Genomic DNA, 27,325 nt, shown 5'->3' with positions numbered 1-27,325 from the left:
GCAACACGCATAACTGCACCACCTCCATGCTCTCTCCCTGAAGCCTTGCAAACTTCGCTGGTTCGTGTTTGCTGGTATCGCAAAGACTTTATTATCAAGTTGGAGAGGCATGATGGTGTTGAGGGCACTGTAGAAGTCTAAGAACAAGATCTTTACTGCAGTGACAGCCTTGACCACTGGGAGTGGGCTTGTAAAAAAGGAGCATGTAAGTTGATCAGAGATTGCCCACACCTATGAAGGTAAATTTAAGCAGTTACAGGTGGTCTGTGATCAGGGTTTGGAGATGTTATAAGATCAGATACTAAAAGGCTGGGAGACTGATTTATTTATTTATTTGGAGTAATTTAGCTTAAGCAGTGCCTTTTCAACGTAAAACATCGTCAAGATTGATAAAAGTAAAAATAATAATAATAATAATAATAATAATAATAATAATACTAATAAAGCTGAGAGAATTTGGAAAAGTATGTATGAAGTGCTTGACCTTAAGGAGTTGGGTGAGATCATATGCATTTCCTAGTCTTCACACCTCCCAGCTGGCACTGGACAGAAAGAACTGGGGTGGGGACTGTGCAGAATGGGTGGTGCTGTTGGTGGTTGGTTGGGAGGCCAAGGGGTTGAGTGCTGGTGGTTCGATACCATCCCCCCACCCCAAGTCACACAAAGCCTCAGTAAGAGGGGCCGAGGCAGTGCAACCCTGCCAAAGCTTTGAATCTATCACATGTCCACTCGTCCCGCTGCCAAAAGCAGGCTCGAGAGGCTGTTTGGCCACAGCTACCACCAGCCCTTGACAGTTTTGTTAATGAAGCAGTGCAGTGTCCCAGCTGCCTCATCACCTCTGTGTCCCTCCAACACCTCCATGTTCAACTAAAATGCTTTGCTTTCATGTAGTCTGGCTAAGACGACTCTTTTCTGTAGTCTGGGTAATCAGCACTAGGAGAGGGCATTGCATACTGTATTTTTCAACCTTTTGATAGTATTTATTATACTGTATAGCTCGATATTAATGTATTTGTTTTTTTAAATGGCCTAAAATTGACGTGATATTTTTTAAATCAGAAAACCCTCATTTTGACCAAACAGCCATTGTAGCCAAGTTGTAAAATACAAAAAGAAAGTAAAAATAGAAAACAATTATTAATAGAAAATACAGTAAAAAAATTAAGTTAAATAATCAAGGCATGTTTTCCCATAATGTTTTTCAAATTAATAAAATTATATATATTTTTTACACTTTTCATATGCAACAATTAAAAAATACATTGCAATAAACGCTTATTTTGCTAAAATCTCTTTAAACATAAAAAGAAGCCACAGAGACCTTCATGAACATTTCTGAGTGTTGATGCAATTGATTCATTAAATCAAAGTTTTGAATCAGTTCACTGAAATGAACAGTTTAAATTGATTCACGAAAATAACATCAATGTCTCTTTTGCTAATCACTATTAAAACATCTTCTTTAACACATTCAAACATTTCAATACAAGAAGGGATAGTGAAAGTTATAACACTTTTCACTATGGGTCTTTTACAAAACTTAGTGAGCTGCCTCTCTGTGATGCCTCAAGAGATTGTTATGGAACTCTCTACACAGGCAGCAACTCATCATTCAAATAGTGCCAGAAGTGGAAAGTAATGAATTACAAATACTCTCGTTACAGTACTTTTTTTTTAAGCATAAATAAATAATAGTTAACACAATTACAAAGTACAAAAAAATACATAATATTTCAGAATTTTTGGGAAGAAATCATCAAGTTATAAGCACTAAATATGTATATAAACTAAAACGTGCTGTGCGCTGCACCACAGAAGCCCGCAGGGCACAGCATCATGAGCACAGCAGCTTGCATAAACTGCTGCTGGTGTCCTCTTATCTAGTCTCTCCAAGACTTTCTGCCCTTTCAATGTACAAGAACTGTAATACTGTGATTTTCTGCATATTTCATTTCATTCTTGAAAAGAACCATTCATTCAAGTACGAGGGAACCATCTGAACATGTTTAACCACTGATCAAAATTCACTTGTTTTTAAAGTATGCAATGTTTTAACTTTGTCAAACATTAACACAATGTAGTTTGACATATGTGGATAAATCTTGTTTACATGCTACTATGATTGCTACTATATGTCTAAAACAAACTTTTTAAATACCTTAGAAAGATACAATGCCAGATACAATGCCAGACTATACATTATTTTCATCAGTTCATAAGATTTATTCTAAAAAAGATTGTTTTTTTTATATCTAAATCCCTCATTTCATCTGTTGTGGATTGCTCAATTGGAAATATTTTAGTCTCACATCACGCCCTGGTGAGTTTAGAGGTGTTGCCATATATGGAGAAAAAGAAATCATATAGTTGGCACTTTAACGTATCCCTATTGAAAAATCCTGAATTCAAACAAATGTTAAAGGCTGAAATCAATGTTTATATGGAGACCAACTGGTCCTCAGTATCCTCTGTGGGCGTGGCTTGAGAGGCACTTAAGGTGGGTCTTAGGGGTCGAATCATACAGTATAACTCATTCAAAAAAAATCCAAAGCACGAGAACTTGTGGAGTTGGAAGGAAATATTAAAAGTGCCGAGGCAGAGCTGAAGCGCCGAATGTTGTCTGGTGGCCTCAAAGAATTGAAATACAGATATAATATTATTTTGTCACGGAAGGTGGAGTTTTGATTATTCAGGGCAAGACAATCATACTTGGAGTCAGGGACAAAGTAGGAAAATGTTTGGCTAGATATATAAAACAGAGAGAGTTTTTTCTACCATTCCCTCAGTAAAATATGCTGGTGGTGAAATATTTACCTCGGTCATTGATATTAATGATGCTTTTAAATTATATCTTTAACTCTATAGTTCCACATCTTTGTTTACTGATGAAGATATTAGAAACTTTGTGGAACCATTAGAACTCCCTAAATTGACGACTAAGCAAAAAAATTATCTTGATTATGCAATAAGCTTGGAGGAGCTTGACGAGGTAATTAAGGTCCTGCCTACTGGCAAGGCTCCAGGGCCAGATGGCTTTGCTGCTGAAATTTTTTTTAATATCTTATGCTACATAATTGGCTCCACTTTTGTTAGAAGTTTATACAGAATCATTTAAGAATTGAAATCTTTCCCCAACCAAAACACAGGCCCAGATCAGTCTGATTCTTAAAAAAGGACAAAGATCCAAGCTAGTGTAAAAGTTACCGTCCAATTTCCCTGATCCAGCTAGATGTAAAAATGTTTTGGCTAACCGATTAAGTTATGACATCTCTTATACATATAGATCAGGTGGGGTTTATTTGGGGCTGTAGCTCTTCTGATAACATAGAAGCGTAGCAGCGGTACAAACAAATTGATTCATTTCAGATTATTTTACACTGAATAGGGTAACTCGGCAGGGTTGCCCTCTTTCCCCATTATTCTTCTGTCTTGCTCTGGAACCATTAGCAGCAGCGATAAGATAGGTGGATGATTTTACATAGGTGGTGGCAGGAGGTGTGGTGCACAAGCTTCTGCTTTACGTAGATTATATTTTATTATTCATCTTTGAACCCACTAGATCTATGCCTTGCCTCCACAGATTTATAAATTCCTTTTCCAAGTTCTCAGGATACAAAGTCAACTGCTCTAAATCCAAAGCTTTGGCTCTGAAAGCTGATGCTTCTCCCAGCCTACGAACTGCTGCTTTCCTCAAGTAGGCCTCTCAGTCCAACCTTTGTAAATAAATTCCACATAGATTGGGCTGGGAACCCTCGACACCCGACCTCCACAGTCATCAGCCATATTGTCCACCCCTTGTCCTGGCAGTCTTGGACAAGTTGCTTGTATTTGGCTTTTTTCCTCTCTGCAGCTTCCTCACAGCCCTCCTCTCACGGCACCGTCAACTCCAACAGGATGATTTTCTTTCCCTCTGGAGACCACATGATGATGTCGGGCCTTAGAGTTGTGGCCAGTACCGCCTCGGGGAAGTGGAGTTTTCTCCCGAGGTCAACCTCAATTTCCCATCCCTGGGCTGTCTGCAGAAGATTCTGCCTGGCTTGGCTGTGGACGACAGATCTTTGGCCCTCTTTCACAAAGGCGATGGTACTCAACAGTGGTCTTGCTTTGACTGGTTGTTTCTTCCTCCTTTCATGCTCCAGGATGTCTGCAAGCTCTGCCAACACCCTGTCATGGCGCCACCTGTATCTCCCCTGTGTCAATGCGATCTTACACCCTGACAGAATGTGCGCCATCGTTCCTTTCCCACCACACAGCTCGCACAGTGGGTCCTCCCTCATCTGTGCAAATTGACTGGGGTTGGTAAAGTGTCATACACTGCTCAGAGCAGAAAGGATACGGAAGGGCTCTAGCCGCCACAGTTCACACCATGTGATTGTTCTCTTCGGGAGGTTCCACCTCGTCCAGATGCCTTGAGTTGCAAGCTCGATGGATTTTGCTCTTCTCCCTCGTTTCGGACTTCATCCTGGATCCTAGTTCTCTTCTCCCTAGGGGTGGACTTTGACCACTGCTGGAAACGTGCTGTTCCTAGACAATGTTTTCCAGTGCAAGGATTTCCAATGATGTCTTTGGTCCTGAGAGAACATTCTGCCTGGTTAATTGCGGTGCTGGTGGCCCACTTACTGCCAGATCTTGTTCTAACTCCAGCTTCCCTGGTGAGTTTGTCTTGAGAGTCGCTATATATCAGGGACAGTCTACATTTGTCTACTTTAAACTCCTCCACCGCTGATGACAGGGTGAAGCTGGAGATGGCCCGACCTTATGTAGAGCCCAAGGATGTAAAGCTCGGGGGTATTCCCAACCATCTTCTAAGGTGCTTGTTGAACTTCCTCTCCATTACTTCAACAGTTGATAGGAGCACCTCATATACGGTGAGAAGCCACATGAGTCTCGGGAGCAGGCCATGTTGGTAGATCCAGCACTTGCATTTCCCAGGCAGGCCAGACTTGTCAATCTTCTTCAACTTGTTTTCCGGTATATATATATATATATATATATATATATACACATACATACATACCTACATACATACATACACACACATGCATATACATATACATATGCATACATGCGTATACATACACATACACATATACATACATATTTCTTTTTCTCTTATTCCTTCTATTAGATGTTTGGTTTTGTTTGCCTTCATATGTGTTCATGTAAGAACACAGGGGTGTTTGAGTTTGGGGAGGAAGAGGAGGAGGAGTGGTAGTGGGTGTATAAAGTTGATTTTGTGTATTTATGTTTTGTTTTTCTGTGTTTTAATAGAAATAAAAATGTTAATCATAAAAAAAGAGAAAGATACAATGCCAATAGTGTTGTAAATTAATCGGGGCAAAAATGCCTCAGAAATGGACAAAAATATAACTGAAATTCAAAATATGGGGCAAAAAATGCCCATGCAACAAATTCCCATGTTTTACTAATAATATTAGATATAGTTACAATTTCATAAATTGCGATCTTCTTTTGACTTTTCACTGAACATAATTTTTTCCCCCCGCCGTCCGGTTCTTCACACCATTGTTCGCACAGATGGGTTCTCCGCTTCTATCAATCCGCATAAATTCGGTATTGCATTCTTGTCTTAAATTCCATATCCGTTTGCCCCCTCTTGTTCAAAATACACTGTCCTAGTGGGTAACACTCTTGCTCACAGTTCTGTACTGTACTTCCCTGACCTGTGGTCCTGTTTATCTGTCTGAAAAGCCTCACCAGCTAAAATGCACAAGGGATGGATGTTATATATATAAAGAAGATGTGAGAAATCAAAAAACAATTTAATTAATGACAATCTCTTGATATGCTAAATAACCATAATGTTAATTAAGACTTTATTATTATTAACTGTCAAACAGTAATACATATACAGAACAACCAGTTTTAGTGTTTAGTGTAGAATCAATCATATTGCTCACTAAATGTGTGAAATGTTTATATTTGCCTTATTTTATTCAGTTGGCATGTAGGAGTTGATAACAGTTTGCATAATAATCTCATTCCATATCTGGATAATTGCTGCAATATCACAGAGGATAAGTTTCCTTTATGATATTGCATTAGATTAGTTTTGTACAGTGTGTTAACTTAACAGCCAAAATAATTGGACATACAGTACGTAAATGAGAATAAACCTGAAATAGGAATGTGTTTCAGTCACAATGCACATTATGTAGTTTAGAGATGATTTAGAGACATTTAGAATGTTACAAACGGCTTTTTCTGTTTAAATAAATGTTGTATACTTTAATTTTTCTGTTTTTCAAAGAATCCTCTTGCAGCAATGCAGGTCTTTGGCATTTAGAAGCTGCTATTTTAGGACCTGTTAGGAGTCTGTTTCTCAAAGTAGAGACTGTGATTTGTCTTTGTTGTGCATCTGGCCATCCACTTTTTTCAAAATAGTAATGCATGGGATAGCCTTCATCTCTCTAAAACAAAAAAACTTTAGGAGAAAATGGAATTTTAGGAGAAATGGTTTTCTTTTTGCATATTTTTACAACCAAAATTTGACTTGCACGTTTAAAGCAACTTGAAAGAACTCAATACCTCAGCAAATGGGGAAAGAACCCACTGTATTTTCAAATATTGTTCTTGATTACCAAATAAGCATGTTAGAATGCTTTTGTAAGGTGTAGGTCACACAGTAAAGAAAAAAAATTGAATAAATACCACTTAAAACAATTATTTCAAACGTAATAATAACAGCAATTAATGATTTTGGTAGTATTTTTTATCAATTTAATGTATCCATGGTGAAAGGTGAAAATGTCTTTGCGTTCTAACAATGGAAGCGTGTATACTATATATAATTTTCATTAATTAACTTGGAACATAATATCCGCCAAATTGCATTTATTTTTCTGTCAAGCTCATCACGATGCATTCTGGGATTGCCTACCTGGGGAAGGATACATACGATGCTACATTCAAATTTGGCCAAAACGATATATCATAAGCAAGCAAAATTAAGATATCTACCTTTTGGAACAGCCTTAGCATCAGGAGCGCTCCTATGAAGTATGTTTCTCCTAAGAAAATGCTGCCTCCGGAGGACGCTCACTAGGTTTTGAATGAGACCCTCGAATTAATCAATAAATAGTAATTAATAAAATTTACCAACACATTTTTACCAAATGTTTTAAAGATCATGCAGAGACTTTTGGGAATATTTTTGAGTGTCAATTAAAACAAATAACTGAATCAGAGTTTTTAATCAATTAATTGAAACATAATGAACATAGCAAATTAACATCACATCTTGAATGTCATTTTTCAACAAGTTTTAAATTGGAAACGCTATTAAAATCTTAAAGCTCTCATACTTGCAATTTTCAAAACAGGGGGAGCATAAAACTAATCTAATGACACATCCTTCACGAAACTTAATGGCCACATAAAAAGAGCATTACAATCATTGTGAATATAAGTCAATATTTTGCCCAGCCCTTAACAGCACAGCAAAGAACAGAATCTATCATCTTACCACAGCATTCCCCATTCAAGATATTGCCACAGCCGACAATTACTGACATAAGTGAGGCTTTACATTACATATTACATAAAACAGTAGAAGACTGTTCACAACATTGAATCCAACACTTAAAACCTAAATTGATTGTCAAACATCAGGCTGAAATTTGCTAATGATCTGCTTTTTTAACTGTAACAAAACAAAAAGGTTTATTTTTTCATCAAGTAAAAGCCACTTCATAAATATGGATGAAATAATAAATGCAGCTCGTTTTGAGGAAGGTTAACAAAGTGTTCTGATCGGAACCGACACCAGTGTGCAAAGAATGCAAAACTAAGTAGATAATCATGACTGCTGTGGAAAACGTAACCACAGACTGTATAGGCCCAAAGCTAGACCCAGGAAGCAGGCAAGTATTAATTTGGTGGCTTTTTAAAGGGCTCAATAAAAAAGTTACTGTTTTATAGTATAAGCTGACTGTGCACTGTAAATCTGTCAGGGGCTCTAGGTCAGTAGGTATCCTATGACGAAAAGTGGCTGGGTACAACCCTGCTATTATCTCATCATTATAACTATCAAACACATGATAGCCATGAGAGAGTGTAGCTATACATGAACACATGCTCACAGAGCACTTAATCGCCAAGAGAGTGGAAGGGTCTATACAGGCACCTATGGAGACATATACACTGGAAGCATATTCATATGAATTTCCATTCAATCCAAACCTCATTCTTTGCAGACCGCACTGCTCTGACAAACTCAGATTAAATGTCTGACATACTCGGATAACATTACTCATTCATATTTTACTCTCTTTTCTTGGCCTTGAACAATGCAAATCAGAAATGCAAACTCTTCATGTCTAACAGCTTTTTTTCTGAAGACAGAGGCAAGAAAGGAGGTGTTTCATTTCAGACATAGGGGAGTCAGAGAGAGAGAGGAATATGCATGCAGAGCAACTTGCGAAGAGCTTGTTAAAGCTGAAAAGTCTGTTATATGTATTCAGGATACAGCAATTGCCTATTGAAAAACAGATGTTTAGCTGGAATCCTGAGACCCTGGCTGCCGTGGTCTACCCGCTCCTTCACACACTTTATATACAGTATATACTACAACGATATACAGGTCCCCCTCATGCTGCCAAAACAGCACAAACGCTTATCTCAGGATAGAAATTCTTCTCACCACAATTGTACAGAGTGGTTATATGAGTTACTGTAGAGTTTTGTCAGTTCAAACAGTCTGGCCATTCTCTGTTGACCTCTCTCATCAACAAGACATTTCCATCCATAGAACTGCCTCTCACAAGATGTTTTTGGTTTTTGCAAATATTCAGAGTAAATTCTAGACTGTTGTGTGTGAAAATCCCAGGAGATCAGCAGTTACAGAAATACTCAAACCAGCAATCCTCAGAGTTATTATCTAATCAGCCAATCGTATGGAAGCGGTGAATAAAATAATGCAGATACAGGTCAGGAGCTTCAGTTAATGTTCACATCAACCATCAGAATGGGGAAAAATTTGATCACAGTGATTGAGCGTGGCATGATTGTTGGTGCCAGATGGTCTGGTTTGAGTATTTCTGTAACTGCTGATCTCCTGAGATCTTCATGTACAACAGTCTCTAGAATTTACACAGAATGGTGCCAAAAAAAAACATCCAGTGAGCAAGAGTTCTGTGGATGGATATTCCTTGTTGATGAGAGAGATGAGAGAGGTCAAAAGAGAATGGCCTGACTGGTTCAAACTGACAAAGTCTATGGTAACTCAGATAACCACTCTGTACAATTGTGGTGAGAAGAATATCATCTCACGATGCTATTCTGAGATGCAGGTTGGCGCTGTTTTGGCAGCAAAAGGGGGACCTTAATGGTCCCCCTTTTGCAGGTGGTTTTAATGTTGTGGCTGATTGGTGCTTTAAATATATATATATATATATATATATATATATATATATATATATATATATATATATAAACTCAGTAAAAAAGAAACATCCCTTTTTCAGGACACTGTGTTTTAAAGATAATTTTGTAAAAATCCAAATAACTTTACAGACCTTTATTGTAAATGGTATAAACAATATTTTCTTCATGCTTGTTCAATGAACCATAAACAATTAATGAACATGCACCTGTGGGATGGTCGTTAAGACACTAAGACAGACGGAACACAATTAAGGTCACAGTTGTAAAAACTTGGGACACTAAAGCAACCTTTCTACTGACTCTGAAAAACACTAAAGAAAGATGCCCAGGGTCCCTGCTCATCTGCGTGAACGTGCAGGGGTGATGGTCAGACTCACATTTATCGTCGAAAGAATGAAAGTTACACTGATGCCTGTACTCTGGAGCCACACCTATGGCAAGTGGGGTGAAATGTCACCTGAGTATCTGGACAAACTGCTAGAATGCCAAGGATCTGCAAAGCTCTCATTGCTGCACATGGAATGTTTTTTTGATGAGAACTCTGAAGTAGTTTAAGAAGTTTTTTTAAATTTTAATTTTTCAAAGTATATTTATATATATATATATATATACACACACTCACCTAAAGGATTATTAGGAACACCATACTAATACTGTGTTTGACCCCCTTTCGCCTTCAGAACTGCCTTAATTCTACGTGGCATTGATTCAACAAGGTGCTGAAAGCATTCTTTAGAAATGTTGGCCCATATTGATAGGATAGCATCTTGCAGTTGATGGAGATTTGTGGGATGCACATCCAGGGCACGAAGCTCCCATTCCACCACATCCCAAAGATGCTCTATTGGGTTGAGATCTGGTGACTGTGGGGGCCATTTTAGTACAGTGAACTCATTGTCATGTTCAAGAAACCAATTTGAAATGATTCGAGCTTTGTGACATGGTGCATTATCCTGTTGGAATTAGCCATCAGAGGATGGGTACATGGTGGCCATAAAGGGATGGACATGGTCAGAAACAATGCTCAGGTAGGCCGTGGCATTTAAACGATGCCCAATTGGCACTAAGGGGCCTAAAGTGTGCCAAGAAAACATCTCCCACACCATTACACCACCACCACCAGCCTGCACAGTGGTAACAAGGCATGATGGATCCATGTTCTCATTCTGTTTACGCCAAATTCTGACTCTACCATCTGAATGTCTCAACAGAAATCGAGACTCATCAGACCAGGCAACATTTTTCCAGTCTTCAACTGTCCAATTTTGGTGAGCTCTTGCAAATTGTAGCCTCTTTTTCCTATTTGTAGTGGAGATGAGTGGTACCCGGTGGGGTCTTCTGCTGTTGTAGCCCATCCGCCTCAAGGTTGTGCGTGTTGTGGCTTCACAAATGCTTTGCTGCATACCTCGGTTGTAACGAGTGGTTATTTCAGGCAAAGTTGCTCTTCTATCAGCTTGAATCAGTCGGCCCATTCTCCTCTGACCTCTAGCATCAACAAGGCATTTTCAGCCCACAGGACTGCCGCGATACTGGATGTTTTTCCCTTTTCACACCATTCTTTGTAAACCCTAGAAATGGTTGTGCGTGAAAATCCCAGTAACTGAGCAGATTGTGAAATACTCAGACCGGCCCGTCTGGCACCAACAACCATGCCACGCTCAAAATTGCTTAAATCACATTTCTTTCCCATTCTGACATTCAGTTTGGAGTTCAGGAGATTGTCTTGACCAGGACCACACCCCTAAATGCATTGAAGCAACTGTCATGTGATTGGTTGATTAGATAATTGCATTAATGTGAAATTGAACAGGTGTTCCTAATAATCCTTTAGGTGAGTGTATATATATAAATGTACTTCTGGATGCACTGTGTGTGTGTGTGTATGTGTGTGTATGTATATATATATATATATATATATATATATATATATATATATATATATATATATATATATATATATATAAAAAAAGAAGAAAAATCACATGTAAATAAGTATTCACAGCCTTTGCTCAATACTTTGTTGAAGCACCTTTGGCACCACTTACAGCCTCAAGTGTTTTTGTGTATGATGCTACATGCTTGGCACACCTATTTTTGAGCAGTTTCTCCCATTCTTCTTTGCAGGACCTCTTAAGCTCCATCAGTTTGGATGGGGAGCGTCGGTGCACAGCCATTTTCAGTTCTCTCCAGAGGTGTTCAATCAGATTCAAGTCTGGGCTTTGGCTGGGCCACTTAAGGACATTCACAGAGTTGTCCCGTAGCCACTCCTTTGTTATCTTAGGATCTGTGTGCTTAGGATCGTTGTACTGTTGGAAGATGAACCTTCGCCCCAGTCTGAGGTCCAGAGCGCTCTGGAGCAGGTTTTCATCAAGGATGTCTCTGAACATTGCTGCATTGATCTTTCCCTCGATCCTGACACTGAAAAACATCCCCAAAGCATGATGCTGCCACCACCATGCTTCACTGTAGGGATGGTATTGGCCAGGTGATGAGCGGTGCCTAATTTCCTCCAGATATGACACTTGCCATTCAGGCCAAAGAGTTCAATCTTCGTTTCATCAGACCAGAGAATTTTGTTTCTCATGGTCTGAGAGTACTTCGGGTGCCTTTTGTCAAACTCCAGACGGGCTGTTATGTGCATTTTACTGAGGAGTGGCATGATTGGTGGAGTGCTGCAGCGATGGTTGTACTTCAGGAAGGTTCTCCTCTCTCCACAGAGAAATGCTGGAGCTCTGTCAGAGTGACCATCGGGTTCTTGGTCACCTCCCTGACTAAGGCCCTTCTCCCCGGATCACTCAGTTTGGCCGGGTGGCCAGCTCTAGGAAGAGTCCTGGTGGTTCCAAACTTCTTCCATTTACGGATGATGGAGGCCACTGTGGTCACTGGGAACTTCAATGCTGCAGACATTTTTCTGTACCCTTCTCGGAGGTCTACAGACAATTCCTTGGACTTCATGGCTTGGTTTGTGCTCTGACATGCACTGTTAACTGTGGGACCTTATATAGACAGGTGTGTGCATTTCCAAATCCTGTCCAATCAACTGAATTTACCACAGGTGGACTCCAATCCAGTTGTAGAAACATCTCAAGGATGATCAGTGGAAACAGGATGCACCTGAGCTCAATTCTGAGTGTCATGGCAAAGGCTGTGAATACTTATGTACATGTGATTTTTTTTATTTTTAATACATTTGCAAAGATTTCAAACAAACTTCTTTCACATTAACATTATGGGGTATTGTTTGTAGAATTGAGGAAAATAATGAATTTAATAAATTTTGGAATAAGGCTGTAACATAAAATGTGAAGCGCTGTGAATACATTCCGGATGTACTGTGTGTGTGTATGTATGTATACATGTATTAGTACACACACACACACACACACACACACACACACACACACACACACACACACACACACACACACACACACACACACACACACACACACACAAACACTGTTGCTTCCACATCTGCGATCACAGTTTGTCTTTAACCCTGCTTGGCATTTCAATTATGATTAAAGTGCATACCTGTGACTTATTAGAATGCAAAGGCTACATTAGCAGAAGTAGAACACCTCTGCAGCTTCATTAGATTAATCATTCACTTCTAAAGAGTCGTTTAATTTTAGGATCACGTTTTTTTGGCGAGGTGGAGGGGAGAGTCAGATATGGAGACTTGAGAGAGAGAGAGAGAGAGAGAGAGAGAGAGAGAGAGAGTGGGACTTTCAGAGTGGGAGATTTGGGAGGAGAGTGTATAAATTAGCCTTCCCACCTCACTCTCAGGCACTTATGTCTGCATAGCTATCTGCTGGTGTGAATACATATATGCCTGAGGGACCAAAAAGGAGCCTGTTCACTTTGATCTGAATATCAACTGTCAGAGCTATTCTCATAATTAACCCATCAAGACACATCACAACTGGATCATACAGACCAGAGAAAGGCAAGAGCCCTTCAGGGAATAAAGAAGGCTTTCCATCCCATTTCTCTCCTGCAGACAGGTGCTGTGTTTGGGGCAGTGGGGCTGTGGAGACTCTTATGAGCAGCTGCTGTGGGATACAGAGTCCCATGTTGCCGTTTCCCCTATTGGCGCCAACTTGCTCCAGCTAAATTGCATAGGGGGCTTTAAATTACTTCCCCAAACACGGCCTCTAATCACCACTAAAAAGTTGATTGTTCCCAAGGAGTAGAGAAGGGAGTGGCATTGTGGGAGTCTTGCAAGGTGTTAATGGAGAGGTTAATACTGCGGTGGATTCCAGGGCTTGTTGAAGTCAATTTGTCACTGAGATAGAATTTAAAAGTGAGCCGAGTCAAGTCTGTGATTTAGGAGTGCTGGTTGGACTAACACTTTGTTTGTTTAGTGCTGTAGATAAGTGGTTCTAAACTGCTAGATCATGACTCAAAATGGGTTGTAGGTCTGTTCTGATTACAGTAAATGCAACTTGCAAAAGTTTTGGACCCCTTCTACAGCTGAATTTAGCTCTGTTCACTTGAGATCAAATCACCCGAAACAAATCTTCATATCAATTGTAACATATCATAGATGTGCACACACCTCATCCATCCTAATTTGCTGAGGCCTCGGACACACAATTGCATATTCATGCCACTGGCTTCTCAATAACTGATTTGATTCAGTTGATCAGAGGGGTGTATAATGCCGGTTTAAGGCATAAAAATAATTTTTCAGGACAACAGCACAAGCTTAATTAAGCTTACCCATAATATCCCTCTACTCATTTGATGCCATCAGTTCCATACAAGCCATAATACAGCTGTCAGTGATTGTCATAAGAGATCTCTTTTAATAATCATGGTTATTAGGGGGTCCAATTCTGTGTCCATATTAAAGCTAATAAAACATCTCTTTCATAGTAATCCGTAGGAAGAACAGCAGCCAATAGAACATCAATTACCCTGAGGCAGATTCAACATCTAAGCGTATTTAAGTAAAACAGATGAAAATCGGATCACACTGCGAGCCTAGAGAGAGAAAATAACACTCTTATCTACCTTCTTGAGATGTTAATTGATTTATTAACAAGGCATTTTTTTGAAGCAAGGGAAATTAATTAATGCTAAGCAGACTTTCACTTTTATAAAGCTTTCAGATTTTCACAAGATGACTATTTGTATCGCAAAAATGTTCTTTCACACTTATGAATTTTGTCAAATTTTTTCAGATGCAAAGAAAAACGTATCTTCAAATGGTATGGCATGTCTAGTAACATCTTTTTCAGAGTTCTAATATAATCACCTTGTTTATTGGGAGTTTGTATTTTATGTATGACTTTCTATGAGAGCCTACAACCACAATAATGCATATTTTTATTGCTTTAATGCTTTATTATCCAACAATAGGTACAGTACGAAGTAGCACAAGTTTATGTTGCAGAAGTAAACTCTTATATTTGCTTATTGCATGGCTCTCTGTATTCTCAATACTCAATACAAGGCCTGGGTAATATATATTGTAGTGAATATATAAAGAGTCAATCGACAAAGATTTAGCTTTTTCTTTTATATCTGTAACGATGCTGGCAAAGACAGGCAGATGATGATGATGATGAAGAAATGTAGAACCCAAGAGTTTATTTACATCAACGTGAAATCCAGAAACCGTGAACAGAAAACATGAACTAAACTAGACTTGACATGAATTGACATAACATAACTTGACTACCAAACAACGTTACATAAACAATACCTGACAAGAGACAATGGCAAACATGAGGCCTTAAATACACAGACATGGGTAACAAGTAAACAAGACAACTGATAATAAGACTATGAACCAATGAAAACAAGACACATGAACATGGAGGGAAACAGGATATCACATGACCAGGAACACGTGCCATGAAACCACATGACCTGAACAGGAACAGGAACTAAACTTTAAAATGAAAAACATGAAAACAAGAACAAAACACATAAATGTGACAATATCGCAATATGGAAATATCCATGTGAGCAGCGTGGGCATATCTATCAGTGGGCAGGGCTTCACATGAGACCGAGAGTTTAAGAAACATGGACAGGGTTTCCATGGCATTAAAAAATGTTTGCCGGTCATCCAAGCAAATTAAATGACAAAAATCTAGTGTTTGGTGCATCATAAGCGCATCTGACACGCTCATTTGTTGTTTCGTTAGAGTGACGCATGCGCTGTCTCTAGAGTATGCAAGTGCGTGCTAGTCCAGCAGGCATCCCAATATTTAAAGGAGAGCGCAGAGCAGGAATCACTTGTGCAACTCAATCATAGACACTGAAAGAAACAAACATCTCCACAGGACAGGATGTATATATATATTTGATCATATATATATATATATATATATATATATATATATATATGATTGAATGAATGCTGAGTGCATCGCTTGGCTTTCATTCATTTTTCATATATATATTATATAGAGCTGTATATAAACCCCTTGTGGTGGGGTGAGCAAGCGATAGACACAGTGGATGTGGCGCCATTTATTAGAAATAATATGTAAACATAAAATGTAAAAAAAAAGGGAGAAAATAAAGAGGAATCTGGCGTCCTCATGGTGAAAGAGGGCGTCGTGTAGGATGGGGAGTATCCAGAGGAAGATCCAGGATGTTGGCATAGTACAGCTGCTGCACGCGCTTCCCCTATTGGTCCGTGGCGCTGCGGCTTCCTCAGCGGCCTGTCTTCCCAGGGCCGCAGTGTATGTGCGGGGAAAGCGACACATGTTTCAATCCCCTGGCGACACATCTAATTCGTGCCAGGGGTTCCGTGTCCGGCACGCATCTAATTCGTCCGGAACCGTACCCGCTCAGCTGCTGGATGTGTGAGGATGCCAGTGTGTGCACACAAGGAGGTAGAAACCGGCTACCACAGAAGAGGTGTGCTCTACGTTTATTTGGAAGTGGTGACTAGGGCAAACACACATCAGATGTGCTTTGTTCCATCCCACTGCCCAAACAAGGCTTATTAATTATGCGCCTCTTCTCTCTCCTGCCCACTCCTGTCTTGAGCCTGGCTGAAGAACGGCCCTCAGATGTAGGGCGACGATGACTAGAGGGAGGGGCAGGTCGTTCTGCCACACCCTTCATGGTGAAACAAGACCACACCAAGTCCAGACCACACTGTCTGGACTTTTTTTGCGATAATGATGGCTGACTGAAGATTATCCCTTACAAATAGCACAGGAATATTTGATCGGATTTATATCCATTTTGTGGAAACTCATTTACATGGTATGCAATCAGAGAGCAATCTGACTGATCAAGACGGATGAATCGACAAAGTGTAACTAGGCCCTGAATGTCAGTCTGAAGGCAAGTTGATGTGGAAAGTCAGCTGATATTTGGAGGCATATCTGAATGAATTGAATATGGCACCATCAAAAACAATTGTCCCTGACGACACTTTTTAGCATGCTTGGGCCTGAAACTTGAATGTGGCCGATTTCTCTCAACTCTATAATTCTGTCACCAAATGTTTACATTTCAGCTACATTGCCATCCTCACTCTTGAGATGTTTATTTCAGCAACTAAAATCAGGGTAAAGACCGATATGTCAAAGATTCCTTTTTCTCTGAGCCATAAATCAACATGATGTGTGTGAAATCAGTGAAGAGGTACTCACAGAGTGTGACAGAGCTTGCCATTTATATATTTACTCTGTGCGATGCAAACTGCTCGTTCTCTCTCTCTCTCTCTCTCTTGCCCCCTGCATGCTCTCAATCTCTCCCTCCCTGTTCTCTCCTCTCTCTCTCTCTCTCTCTCTCTCTCTCTAACTTACTCTGCTGCCAGAATCTGCTTTGCGTTCCAGTCACGTTGATCGCACCTTGAGTGATTCTGGAAGACAATTATTCATACTGAGATGAAACACATTCAGGCGGATAGCTCTGCATTTGAAAAAAAAGAAAAGCCACTTTAATTATTTAAACATACTGTTCCTAAACTCACATTTACTTTGCCACTGCCGTTAAATGTGAATTTATAAGCAACCCCCCCCCCACCAGAGAAACACGACATTTGCATTTCCCAGCTATTCAGGCAGATAACTCATATTATTTTGACATGTTATGTGCAAACAAGGCCAATCAATGTTTCCACATTCTAAGACTAGAGGGAGAGGTGATCCAGTATTTATGAGGGGATGCGGCACTGTATAATTGAGGATAATACCACGGTTGATCCTTGCGCAGTCTAATGAAGCTAACAAGGTGGGTTTTTCAACAACAGCACCTGCCAGCCCTGCCCTGTACACAGGCAGGATTAAAAGCAGCCCCTAAGTATTTCTTTTCTCTCCTCCCAAGAGCCTTCTCAAAATTCAATAAATAACATCTGTAGGCGATGTTGGGTGTAGACCTGAGAGGAATGCGTCATAACAGAAAAGGAGGGGGATGAGAGAGAGAGAGAGAGAGAGAGAGAGAGAGAGAGTGTGTGAGAGAGAAGAAGAGAATGTGTGAGAGTAGGGGAGAAAATGTGTTTGTGTGTGTCTAAGTGTGTATGTGTGTGTGAGAAAGAGAGAGAGAGAGTGTGAGCTGGAGTGCTGGCTGAACAAAGAAACCATGACGACTGCCAGGTTGCTATGGCGACCACTGCAAGGGGGCCAAGGGAGTATAATAGCACATCAATCACTGTCCGAAAAAAAACTTCATTATCAGCTGAAAAATAATCCTTTAGGATCTGTTTAGTGTGTGATCCTCCATCCACTCACCTCAAAGCCCTGTTCTCGCGCAAATGTCGCTGCCTCCTGCAAAACAAAGCACATATGCATCCTTAATTAATGGTGGCTTAGTGTAGTTTTCATTTAAAGCACATTTCAAACCTTTGTTAAGAATATGTAAGCACAGGAAATAAAACCTTAATTTCTTTTTCCAGAACTGAAGAATGAATCACAGAATTTAAGACATATATTCTGTTATTAATATTTTTTATTAGGCATGACAGAATATCTATACAGTTTTACAGGTGCACTCAGTATTTTTTGGCTGATTTTGAAGTTTTCTTGGACATATACTGACACCTAGTGGTGTCGATGCATGCAAAAGCAATTATTTTTTTAGTTTCCAATGTTACTGTCGAAATTCGCTATTCACAGTCAGACATAATTTTTTCATGGGCGAAAGTTACCGAGATACAGTGGGCAGTAATAGAGGCCATGTTTTGTGTGTATACGCAAATTTCGACATCAGCACAGTATGCCGGAATCCTGATACAGCACAGTTTTCCAAGAAATGCGGACAATCTGTGACTGTATGCACCATCTGCACATGTACCTGCCATTGACTGTACTAAAAGAGCATCACAAAATGGTCGTAGTGTGCATGCGTTGCATTCGTCCAAATGAGCTCGCAGTCAAGAGTATACTTTGAAAGGCTTAAGTGCTTGGTCATGCACGAAAGGTAATGGCACACATAAAAACTTTCAAAGGTTTGGGGTCACTTGACAAATTTTTCCCATGATCTTAAAAAAACCTTTTGATCTGAAAGAATATTCTTACATGGACAAAAATATACTTGTGCCAAAATAATTTATTTAATGACAAAACTTTTTTTTTTTAAATGGATGACTTGGATCAAATAATAAAGAAAAGCAGCCAATAAGTGCCCAGCATAGATGGGAATTCCTTCAAAACTGTTTAAAAAGCATACCAGGGTGATACCTAAAGAAGTTGGTTGAGAATATGCAAAGAGTACATTTCTGCTAATTCAAAGCAAAGAGAGGCTACTTTGAAGATGCTAAATTATAAATTAGTTTTGATTTATTTTGGATTTGTTTTTAGCTAAAACATTTGTAAATAATTTGAATAGTTTCATTCTGTTATTCCATAGTTTTGATGACTTTACTACTCTGTGAAAAAATCTGTGACCCTAAACTTTTTACCAATAGTGTATCCTCCATGGAGGTCACGTTATCTCAACCTGGTAGCCCCAATGAGGTGACCCGCTCCACATAAAATTAAACATCTTTTATTAGGCAACTGATACGACAAGAGCTTTCATCTCATGCATGAGTGTACATGACAGTAAATATATTTTAAAATACTGTTCATTTTTTAAGTATTATTTTTAATGATATATACATGATATATAATAATAACAGTGTACCGTTTGTTGATACATAGAAATGATAAAGAAAAACAAAACATATATACAATGAATCAAAATTTAACACCCACTCCTACCCCTCCAACTCCCCAATAAACAACCCCACCTGACCCCCAACGAACATCCCCGTGGTCTTGCATAAGTACACACACACAGAAAAAAATATATATAATAATCATACATATCTAAAACAACACATCTCTCTCCACAGTCCATCCCAGAGAGTCCCCCAAAAACATCAAATAATTCCCCCGTTTCCAGGCAAATGAATCCCAGATCCCCAGCTTTCTACAAGACCCTACCGGCCTCCCCATCTCCTTGCACCACTCCTGAATTGAGGGTGCTCCAGCTGACTTCCATCCCCCATAAAACAATCTGCTTGCCTAACATAACACTGGTAAGGACCCAATTATTTATGTATTTATTTCCTATATCGATGACTGCCCCATCGCCCAAAACACAGAACAGCTTCAACCAAAATTCATGGGCCATGTCTCCATCCTCCGATTGGCATCGCCAGCAGGTTGGTGAGTCTTTAAGACCAAGCCTATACAATTCTAGAGTGTGTTCAATGGAATCTATGTAAAATCTTGAATTGCATAAGGCACAAACTTGCATCTCTAGATACAGACTTGACGTTTTTTAGAATCCTAGCCCACACTCCCTCCTCCAATACAAAGTTAAAATCTTTCTCCCATAAGTCCCCAGACTCTGTATTAGCAGGGAGTAATACACTGATGCCTCATGACCTTTCCCAAAAGGAGTAATCACCATTCCCAGAGTATCTGCCACTTTAGGGGGTGTATGCTACTCCCAAAAATAGTACAGAGCAGGTGGCGCAGCTGTAAATACCTATAAAACTGAGATCTGGGAATCCCAAAATGTTGAATAAAATTTTCAAAAGATGAACACTCCACTCTCATATAGGTCACTGAGTGTAGTAACCCCCCCTCACAATCCACACTGACCAGCTATGTGCTCAAGGCAACATTTAAATAAATGTCTGAATTAAAAACTCTGGACACTTTTGTCCATACCAAGTGCAAATGCGAGATAACGGTGAGTAACTTCTCCGATTAGTTTGATAGAAAGGCTTTGCAATAGCGAAATAGGGGCAAGAACTACCTGTTCAATACAAAATCAGGGATGGGCTCTCTCAGGTAGAAGCACCCAATTAGCCAAATGTCTGAGAGCGAATGCATAATAATAAAACAAAGTCTTAGTTAGGCCTGGCCCACCTTTGTCAATTGGCCTATGTAACTTACTGAAATGTAATCTGGGACAATTACCATTCCAAATTAAGGACTTCGCTATGCTAACAAATTGCTTGAAATAAGAGAGGAGGATCTACATGGAGAGATTGTAACAGGTAGTTACATTTTGGAATGCAATTCATTTTAATAACATTCATCTTCCTCATCATAGATAAATGTAATGAAGCCCACCTGCCCACATCGCTCAAAAACGTTTTTATTAAGGGGTCAAAATTAAGTAATTAAATCAGAAACAAATGCCTTGTTAGGGCCACTGGAATGGATACGGCTGAAAAGTCATTAATGGGAAGTTCGCTGTCAGAGCCAAAGCTTTGGATTTAGACCAATTGTCTCTTTATCCTGAGAACTTAGAAAAGGAATTAATAATTCTATGGAGGCAAGGCATATATCTAACGGGTCGGAGACGAATAATGAAATCTCATCAGCGTAAAGCAAAAGCTTAAGCACCATAACTGCAGCCACCACCCCTGGAAAATCATCTTCCTTTCTTATCGCAGCTGCTAATGGTTCCAGCGCAAGACAGAACAATAGGCAAAGAGGGCAACCCTGCCGGGTCCCCTATCCAGAGTAAATGAATCTAAAATTAATCAATTTGTTTGTACCACCGCTACCAGGTGTCTTTAAAGTAACTTAATCCATCCAATAAAATTATTCCTGAACCCGTATATTTCCAAATTCTTAAAAAGATAATTCATTCTACTATATCAAACACGCTTTTCATTGTCAAATGAGATGGCAGTAACTGGAGTCTGATCATTCACCACTTACAACATGATATTGATGAAACACCTAATGTTATCAGAAGAGCTGCGGCCCACCCTATATGTATTAGAGATGTCATAACTTAATCGCTTAGCCAGAATTTTGGACAATATTTTACGTCTAGCTGGATCAGGGATATTGGATGGTAACTCTTACACTTGGTTACACTTTGTCCTTTTTAAGACTCCGACTGCTTGTGTCTTGGAAAGAAGCTTTCCATTCTTTAATGATTCCGTATAAACTTCTAGCAACAGTGGAGCCAGTTCTGTAGCATAAAATCAAAAAAATTCAGCAGCACAGCATCTAGCTACGGAGCTTTGCCTGTAGGCAAGACCTTAAATACCTCGCCAAGCTCCTCCGAGTTATCTCAGAATCAAGATAATTTTTTTGCTCAGTCATCAGTTTAGGGAGTTTTAATGGTTCCACAAAGTTTCTAATATCTTCATCAGTAGACAAAGATGTGGAACTATTATAAAGATTAAGATAGAATTCTTTAAAAGCATTATTAATATCAATGGCCGAGGTCAATATTTCACCAACAGCAGATTTCACAAAGATGACAGCTTTATTATTGTGTTATTCCAGATAATAAAGGGCTCTATGAGGGTTAAAAGATCCCATTTATGTGTTCTGGGTGTCACACTTTGCTTGGCTGAATGACTCCAGGGAACAGTTGTGACAACCTCGGCCTTTACAGAGAAAAGGGGGAGGTGGAAAGGACCAGCTTCATGGATGTAAGGTGCAGAGGCCACAAGGAGTACGTCTGTCACAGGTACTGTATAATAGACCAAAGACATGTGCATTAATCTATAACACACCATGTGACATCACTCAAGCACTCTGTAAACACTCAAACCTGGCATTTAATTGTTAGTATTTGGTTCCAGTCACAAGATTTTCCTCTTCAGGGTCAGAGAGCTGCAGAAATGCCCGTGTTTGTGTTCACAGGACAAATGCTCCAAGGTTAATCTTTATGCCATAAAGTTGGGAAAAACTGTAGTCTCCATGGAGATATCCTACCACCAGGTTTCTTGACACCAATTACAGCTCAATGATCTGATAATGCAGCTATCCGGCAGCCAAGGTGAGCCACTCTTTTATTAAGAGTGATTAATCAGCATTATTTCAAGATTAGCTTAAAATATTAGAGTTAATACAACCCCACTGAAAAATTGTAATAGACACTCTTCACTAGCCAAGGCTGTGAAAATGCTAGACCTGAAAAAAATCTACACTTTGAAAGTCACTCAATTAGCACAACAGTCAAAGCAATGACTTCATAAGCTTTATGTGCCTTAATCACACCAGAAGGATACAGCAACAAATGTGAAACAAAAGGATCCAAGCTAATGACAAAATGTAATGAGTGCTTCTACAAGGAGATTTTTAAAAGCACTTTAAGACAGCTTTTCAGAAAAAAAAAACACTTCCTCACAGACGTTTATTTTATAAGTCAAGTTTATTATTTGTGTGCCTCTAGCCCCACGAAATAGAATATAAATATGTTGTTTTATATTCTCCTCTAAAGAAAATGTGAGCAAAGCTTGTCTGAGCAAAACTCATTACAACAATGCTAAGTGTCCTGGGTGGTTGCTTTGGCATTGCTATGTGGCTGCAAAGGTATTCCAATTGGTTTTAGCATGTTGCTATGTGGTTGCTAGGTTGTTCTGGGTAGTTGCCAGGGCGTTACTATATAGTTGGTAAGGTGTTACAAGTGTTTTTTAGCTTGTTGCTATGTGGTTGCTAGGGTGTTCTGGGTGGTTGTCAAGAAGTTGCAATGTGGCTGCCATGGTATTCCAATAGATTGTTAGCATGTTACTATGTGGTTGCTAGGTTGTTCTAGGTGGTTTTCAGAGTGTTGCTATGTGGTCGCCAAGGTGTTCTGAGTGAGTTTAGCATGTTGCTATGTTGTTGCTTGGATGTTAATCGCAATTAATCGCATATAAATATTTGCTGAGAACAATATAACAGTAATTCAATATATAATTATACATATTTATCTTTACATATTTAAAATTATATATATATATATATATATATATATATATATATATATATATATATATATATATATATATATATATATATACACACACACACACTCACCTAAAGGATTATTAGGAACACCTGTTCAATTTCTCATTAATGCAATTATCTAATCAACCACTCACATGGCAGTTGCTTCAATGCATTTAGGGGTGTGGTCCTGGTCAAGACAATCTGCTGAACTCCAAACTGAATGTCAGAATGGGAAAGAAAGGTGATTTAAGCAATTTTGAGCGTGGCGTGGTTGTTGGTGCCAGACGGGCCGGTCTGAGTATTTCACAATCTGCTCAGTTACTGGGATTTTCACGCACAACCATTTCTAGGCTTTACAAAGAATGGTGTGAAAAGGGAAAAACATCCAGTATGCGGCAGTCCTGTGGGCGAAAATGCCTTGTTGATGCTAGAGGTCAGAGGAGAATGGGCCGACTGATTCAAGCTGATAGAAGAGCAACTTTGCCTGAAATAACCACTCGTTACAACCGAGTAGTGTTGTCAAAATATTTGGTACTTCGGTACCAAGTCGGAACTAAAAAAATAAAAACGTGTCGGTACCAAGTACCAGTGGTACCGAGTACCCGGTCAAAGTTCGCGCATGCACGCACAAAGCGCGTGAAGTTGCGTCCTCCTCATGAAAGCGCTGAGACATGGCGACCGCCGGCGCTGCTGTGGTGACTGCTCTTGTTGATAAGAAAGGAGGAAAGAGCCATGTGTGGAAATATTTCGGATTTGCGGCTGATGACGAGGGGAACATCATAGATCATCAAAAACCAATTTGCAAACGATGTCATCGAAGTTTTCTCTCAAAAGCAGGAAACACATCAAACTTGATAAAACACCTTAAAGACCGACACCCGGATCTAATGAAAGAGTTCAAGCAGGTAAGTTTCAAATTAATTTCAAATTTAGAGGTTCTGTTTTGAGTTATATACCATATTTTAATTTGAATGTCGGATTGAAATAAACACAATGTTAGCCGTGTAGTAAATCATTAGCATAACGTTACCTTATGTGTTTTTTAGGTGTGTAATTTATTTTCATTTATTAGCTGTGGAAAAAATTGAAATACAATTTTAAATAAGTATAAAGAATGGCATTGTTTACCTTTATTAATAAAAATAGTGTGTTGTTCAATTAGCATGTTTTTGTGTTTTGCTTTGGTACCGAGAACCATGGATTTTTTCTTGTAAATTTAGTCTAAATTAAACTTTGGTTTGGTACCGAAACTGGTACCGAGAACCGTGGATTTTCACTGGTATCGGTACTGAATACTGAAATTTTGGTACCGTGACAACACTACAACCGAGGTATGCAGCAAAGCATTTGTGAAGCCACAACACGCACAACCTTGAGGCGGATGGGCTACAACAGCAGAAGACCCCACCGGGTACCACTCATCTCCACTACAAATAGGAAAAAGAGGCTACAATTTGCAAGAGCTCACCAAAATTGGACAGTTGAAGACTGGAAAAATGTTGCCTGGTCTGATGAGTCTCGATTTCTGTTGAGACATTCAGATGGTAGAGTCAGAATTTGGCGTAAACAGAATGAGAACATGGATCCATCATGCCTTGTTACCACTGTGCAGGCTGGTGGTGGTGGTGTAATGGTGTGGGGGATGTTTTGTTGGCACACTTTAGGCCCCTTAGTGCCAATTGGGCATCGTTTAAATGCCACAGCCTACCTGAGCATTGTTTCTGACCATGTCCATCCCTTTATGGCCACCACGTACCCATCCTCTGATGGCTACTTCCAGCAGGATAATGCACCATGTTACAAAGCTCGAATCATTTCAAATTGGTTTCCTGAACATGACAATGAGTTCACTGTACTAAAATGGCCCCCACAGTCACCAGATCTCAACCCAATAGAGCATCTTTGGGATGTGGTGGAACGGGAGCTTCGTGCCCTGGATGTGCATCCCACAAATCTCCATCAACTGCAAGATGCTATCCTATCAATATGGGCCAACATTTCTAAAGAATGCTTTCAGCACCTTGTTGAATCAATGCCAAGTAGAATTAAGGCAGTTCTGAAGGCGAAAGGGGGTCAAACACAGTATTAGTATGGTGTTCCTAATAATCCTTTAGGTGAGTGTGTATATACCACAAAAATAGAGGTATGTAGATTAAAGGTGGTTTTACAGTAGAGAAAAGTGGATTGACTGGACAGGGTGAGCACAGGCTGAGCCAGGGAACTTGCAAGGGCTAACCTCAAAGTTGATTTACTTCCATGAACTTCCAAAGCTCAAAACGGAAAACGAAGGGTAAGTTCCCTTTGTGAATGGGGCCAAGGGGTTCTTAACTGGTTTGCTTCAGGACTCAGATTTGATATTGTGTGGTGACCCAACACAGCAATTAAATTAAAAAAATAAAAAAATAAATAATGAACAGATAAATTTACTTTTTATTTTAGCACTGTCTATAGTTTTGGTTTCTAAATATATCTTGAATTTCGATGTTTTGTGCTCTTGGCAACCAATAATTTCTGCACAAAGTACATCGAGGTTGGCAAAAACCATGTTTATACTTGTTGCAAGAGAACCTGTAGTTATTGTAGTATGTAGTCATGCATAGTTTGGTCATCTGCCTAATTTGGTTAGCTTCTATCAAGTGACTAATGAATCTGCACCAAAATAACGTAGTTTAAGAGGGCACACAGCTTTTGACATCAAAACAAAAGATATGGGAAGCATTTTTATCTCCCTTTTAAAAGTAGAAAAATTTTATTATATGGTTAGTTGCATTTTATTATTAGCATTTTACACAGTTTTTTCCCCTCAGTGACCTATTTTGTGGTCACAACCCACCAGTTGACAAACGCAGAGCTATTGAGCTGCAAGTGAGACCCAAGATAGTTAAAAAAAATACAGGGCCAAGCTAAAATCATCAACTAGGTAAAGATGGAAGAAAAAATAACTGCGAACAACAACAACAACAACAAAAAAGAGAACCAACTTGACATCCCAGTCATAAGATGTTATTTTTCCCACTTTGTTTTTGCACTGGTGACAAAAACACTGGTGAACCAGAGTCGGTCCAGACAGCAAAAAACAAAGGCACAACTGTTGGTTACAGATGAGGTCAAATCACAGTGTAATTTTATAATGGTGCCTCAAATATCCCACATGAGTCAGGACTGTATGACCGTGGGCTATGAGTGCCTGTACAGGGGGCAGAGCTGTGTGAGGGGGCTGGCAGATGGTTATTGATACAGTAATCTGGGCATGGAAAGGGGAAGAATAGAGGGAAGAAAGCCAGCACTGCTGAGGTGTTAAGGTACTCCCCTGAGAATGCAGCAGGACAACTGGAGCGTGACGTGTGATGAACAACAAACCAACAGAGAGACACAGCGAAGGACTTGAGGGGGAGAGACGGTTAGAGAGTGACAAACAAGACACTGAAGACAAGCTCTTTAAGAGGAAATGTATCTTAACCCACTAATCCTATACTTACCACCAGCAGATGCAATTACTGCTAAAGAGCCAGAAGTTAGCGAAGCCTGTCCTAGACACAACTTCCATTACTGATGACAAGTCACTCAGATGTAGCCACAAACAAAGCTTAAAATTACATCATGCAAAAGTTGTGCAGCATGTGAATAACATCTGGGCATCCAGTGTTAGAAACATTTCAACCAATAATAAATCCACTAGGACACTATTTTCTTTGGATACATTTACAGCTCCTACCTATCTACCTGAATGGTGAAAGAAATCTCCAAAAACGGTTGCTTAAGTT

The 27,325-nt window shown here is 39.5% G+C and overlaps 1 protein-coding gene across 2 annotated transcripts in view; it reads right to left on the bottom strand.

Annotated features, from left to right (window-relative positions):
* LOC127618260 (adenosine kinase-like) overlaps positions 1 to 27,325 on the bottom strand; it is a 272,393-nt gene that overhangs the window by 35,840 nt on the left and 209,228 nt on the right. For both annotated transcript variants that reach the window (XM_052090626.1, XM_052090627.1), the window contains exon 8: positions 18,114 to 18,149. In XM_052090626.1, coding sequence (XP_051946586.1) covers positions 18,114 to 18,149 — 36 coding nt within the window. The remainder of the gene's footprint in view (positions 1 to 18,113; positions 18,150 to 27,325) is intronic.

This window comes from Xyrauchen texanus, chromosome 24 (assembly GCF_025860055.1).
Source record: "Xyrauchen texanus isolate HMW12.3.18 chromosome 24, RBS_HiC_50CHRs, whole genome shotgun sequence".
In the NCBI taxonomy this organism is placed as follows: domain Eukaryota; kingdom Metazoa; phylum Chordata; class Actinopteri; order Cypriniformes; family Catostomidae; genus Xyrauchen; species Xyrauchen texanus.
The sequence above is the reverse complement of the archived record's forward strand: the minus strand, read 5'-3'. Positions and strand labels throughout refer to the sequence as shown.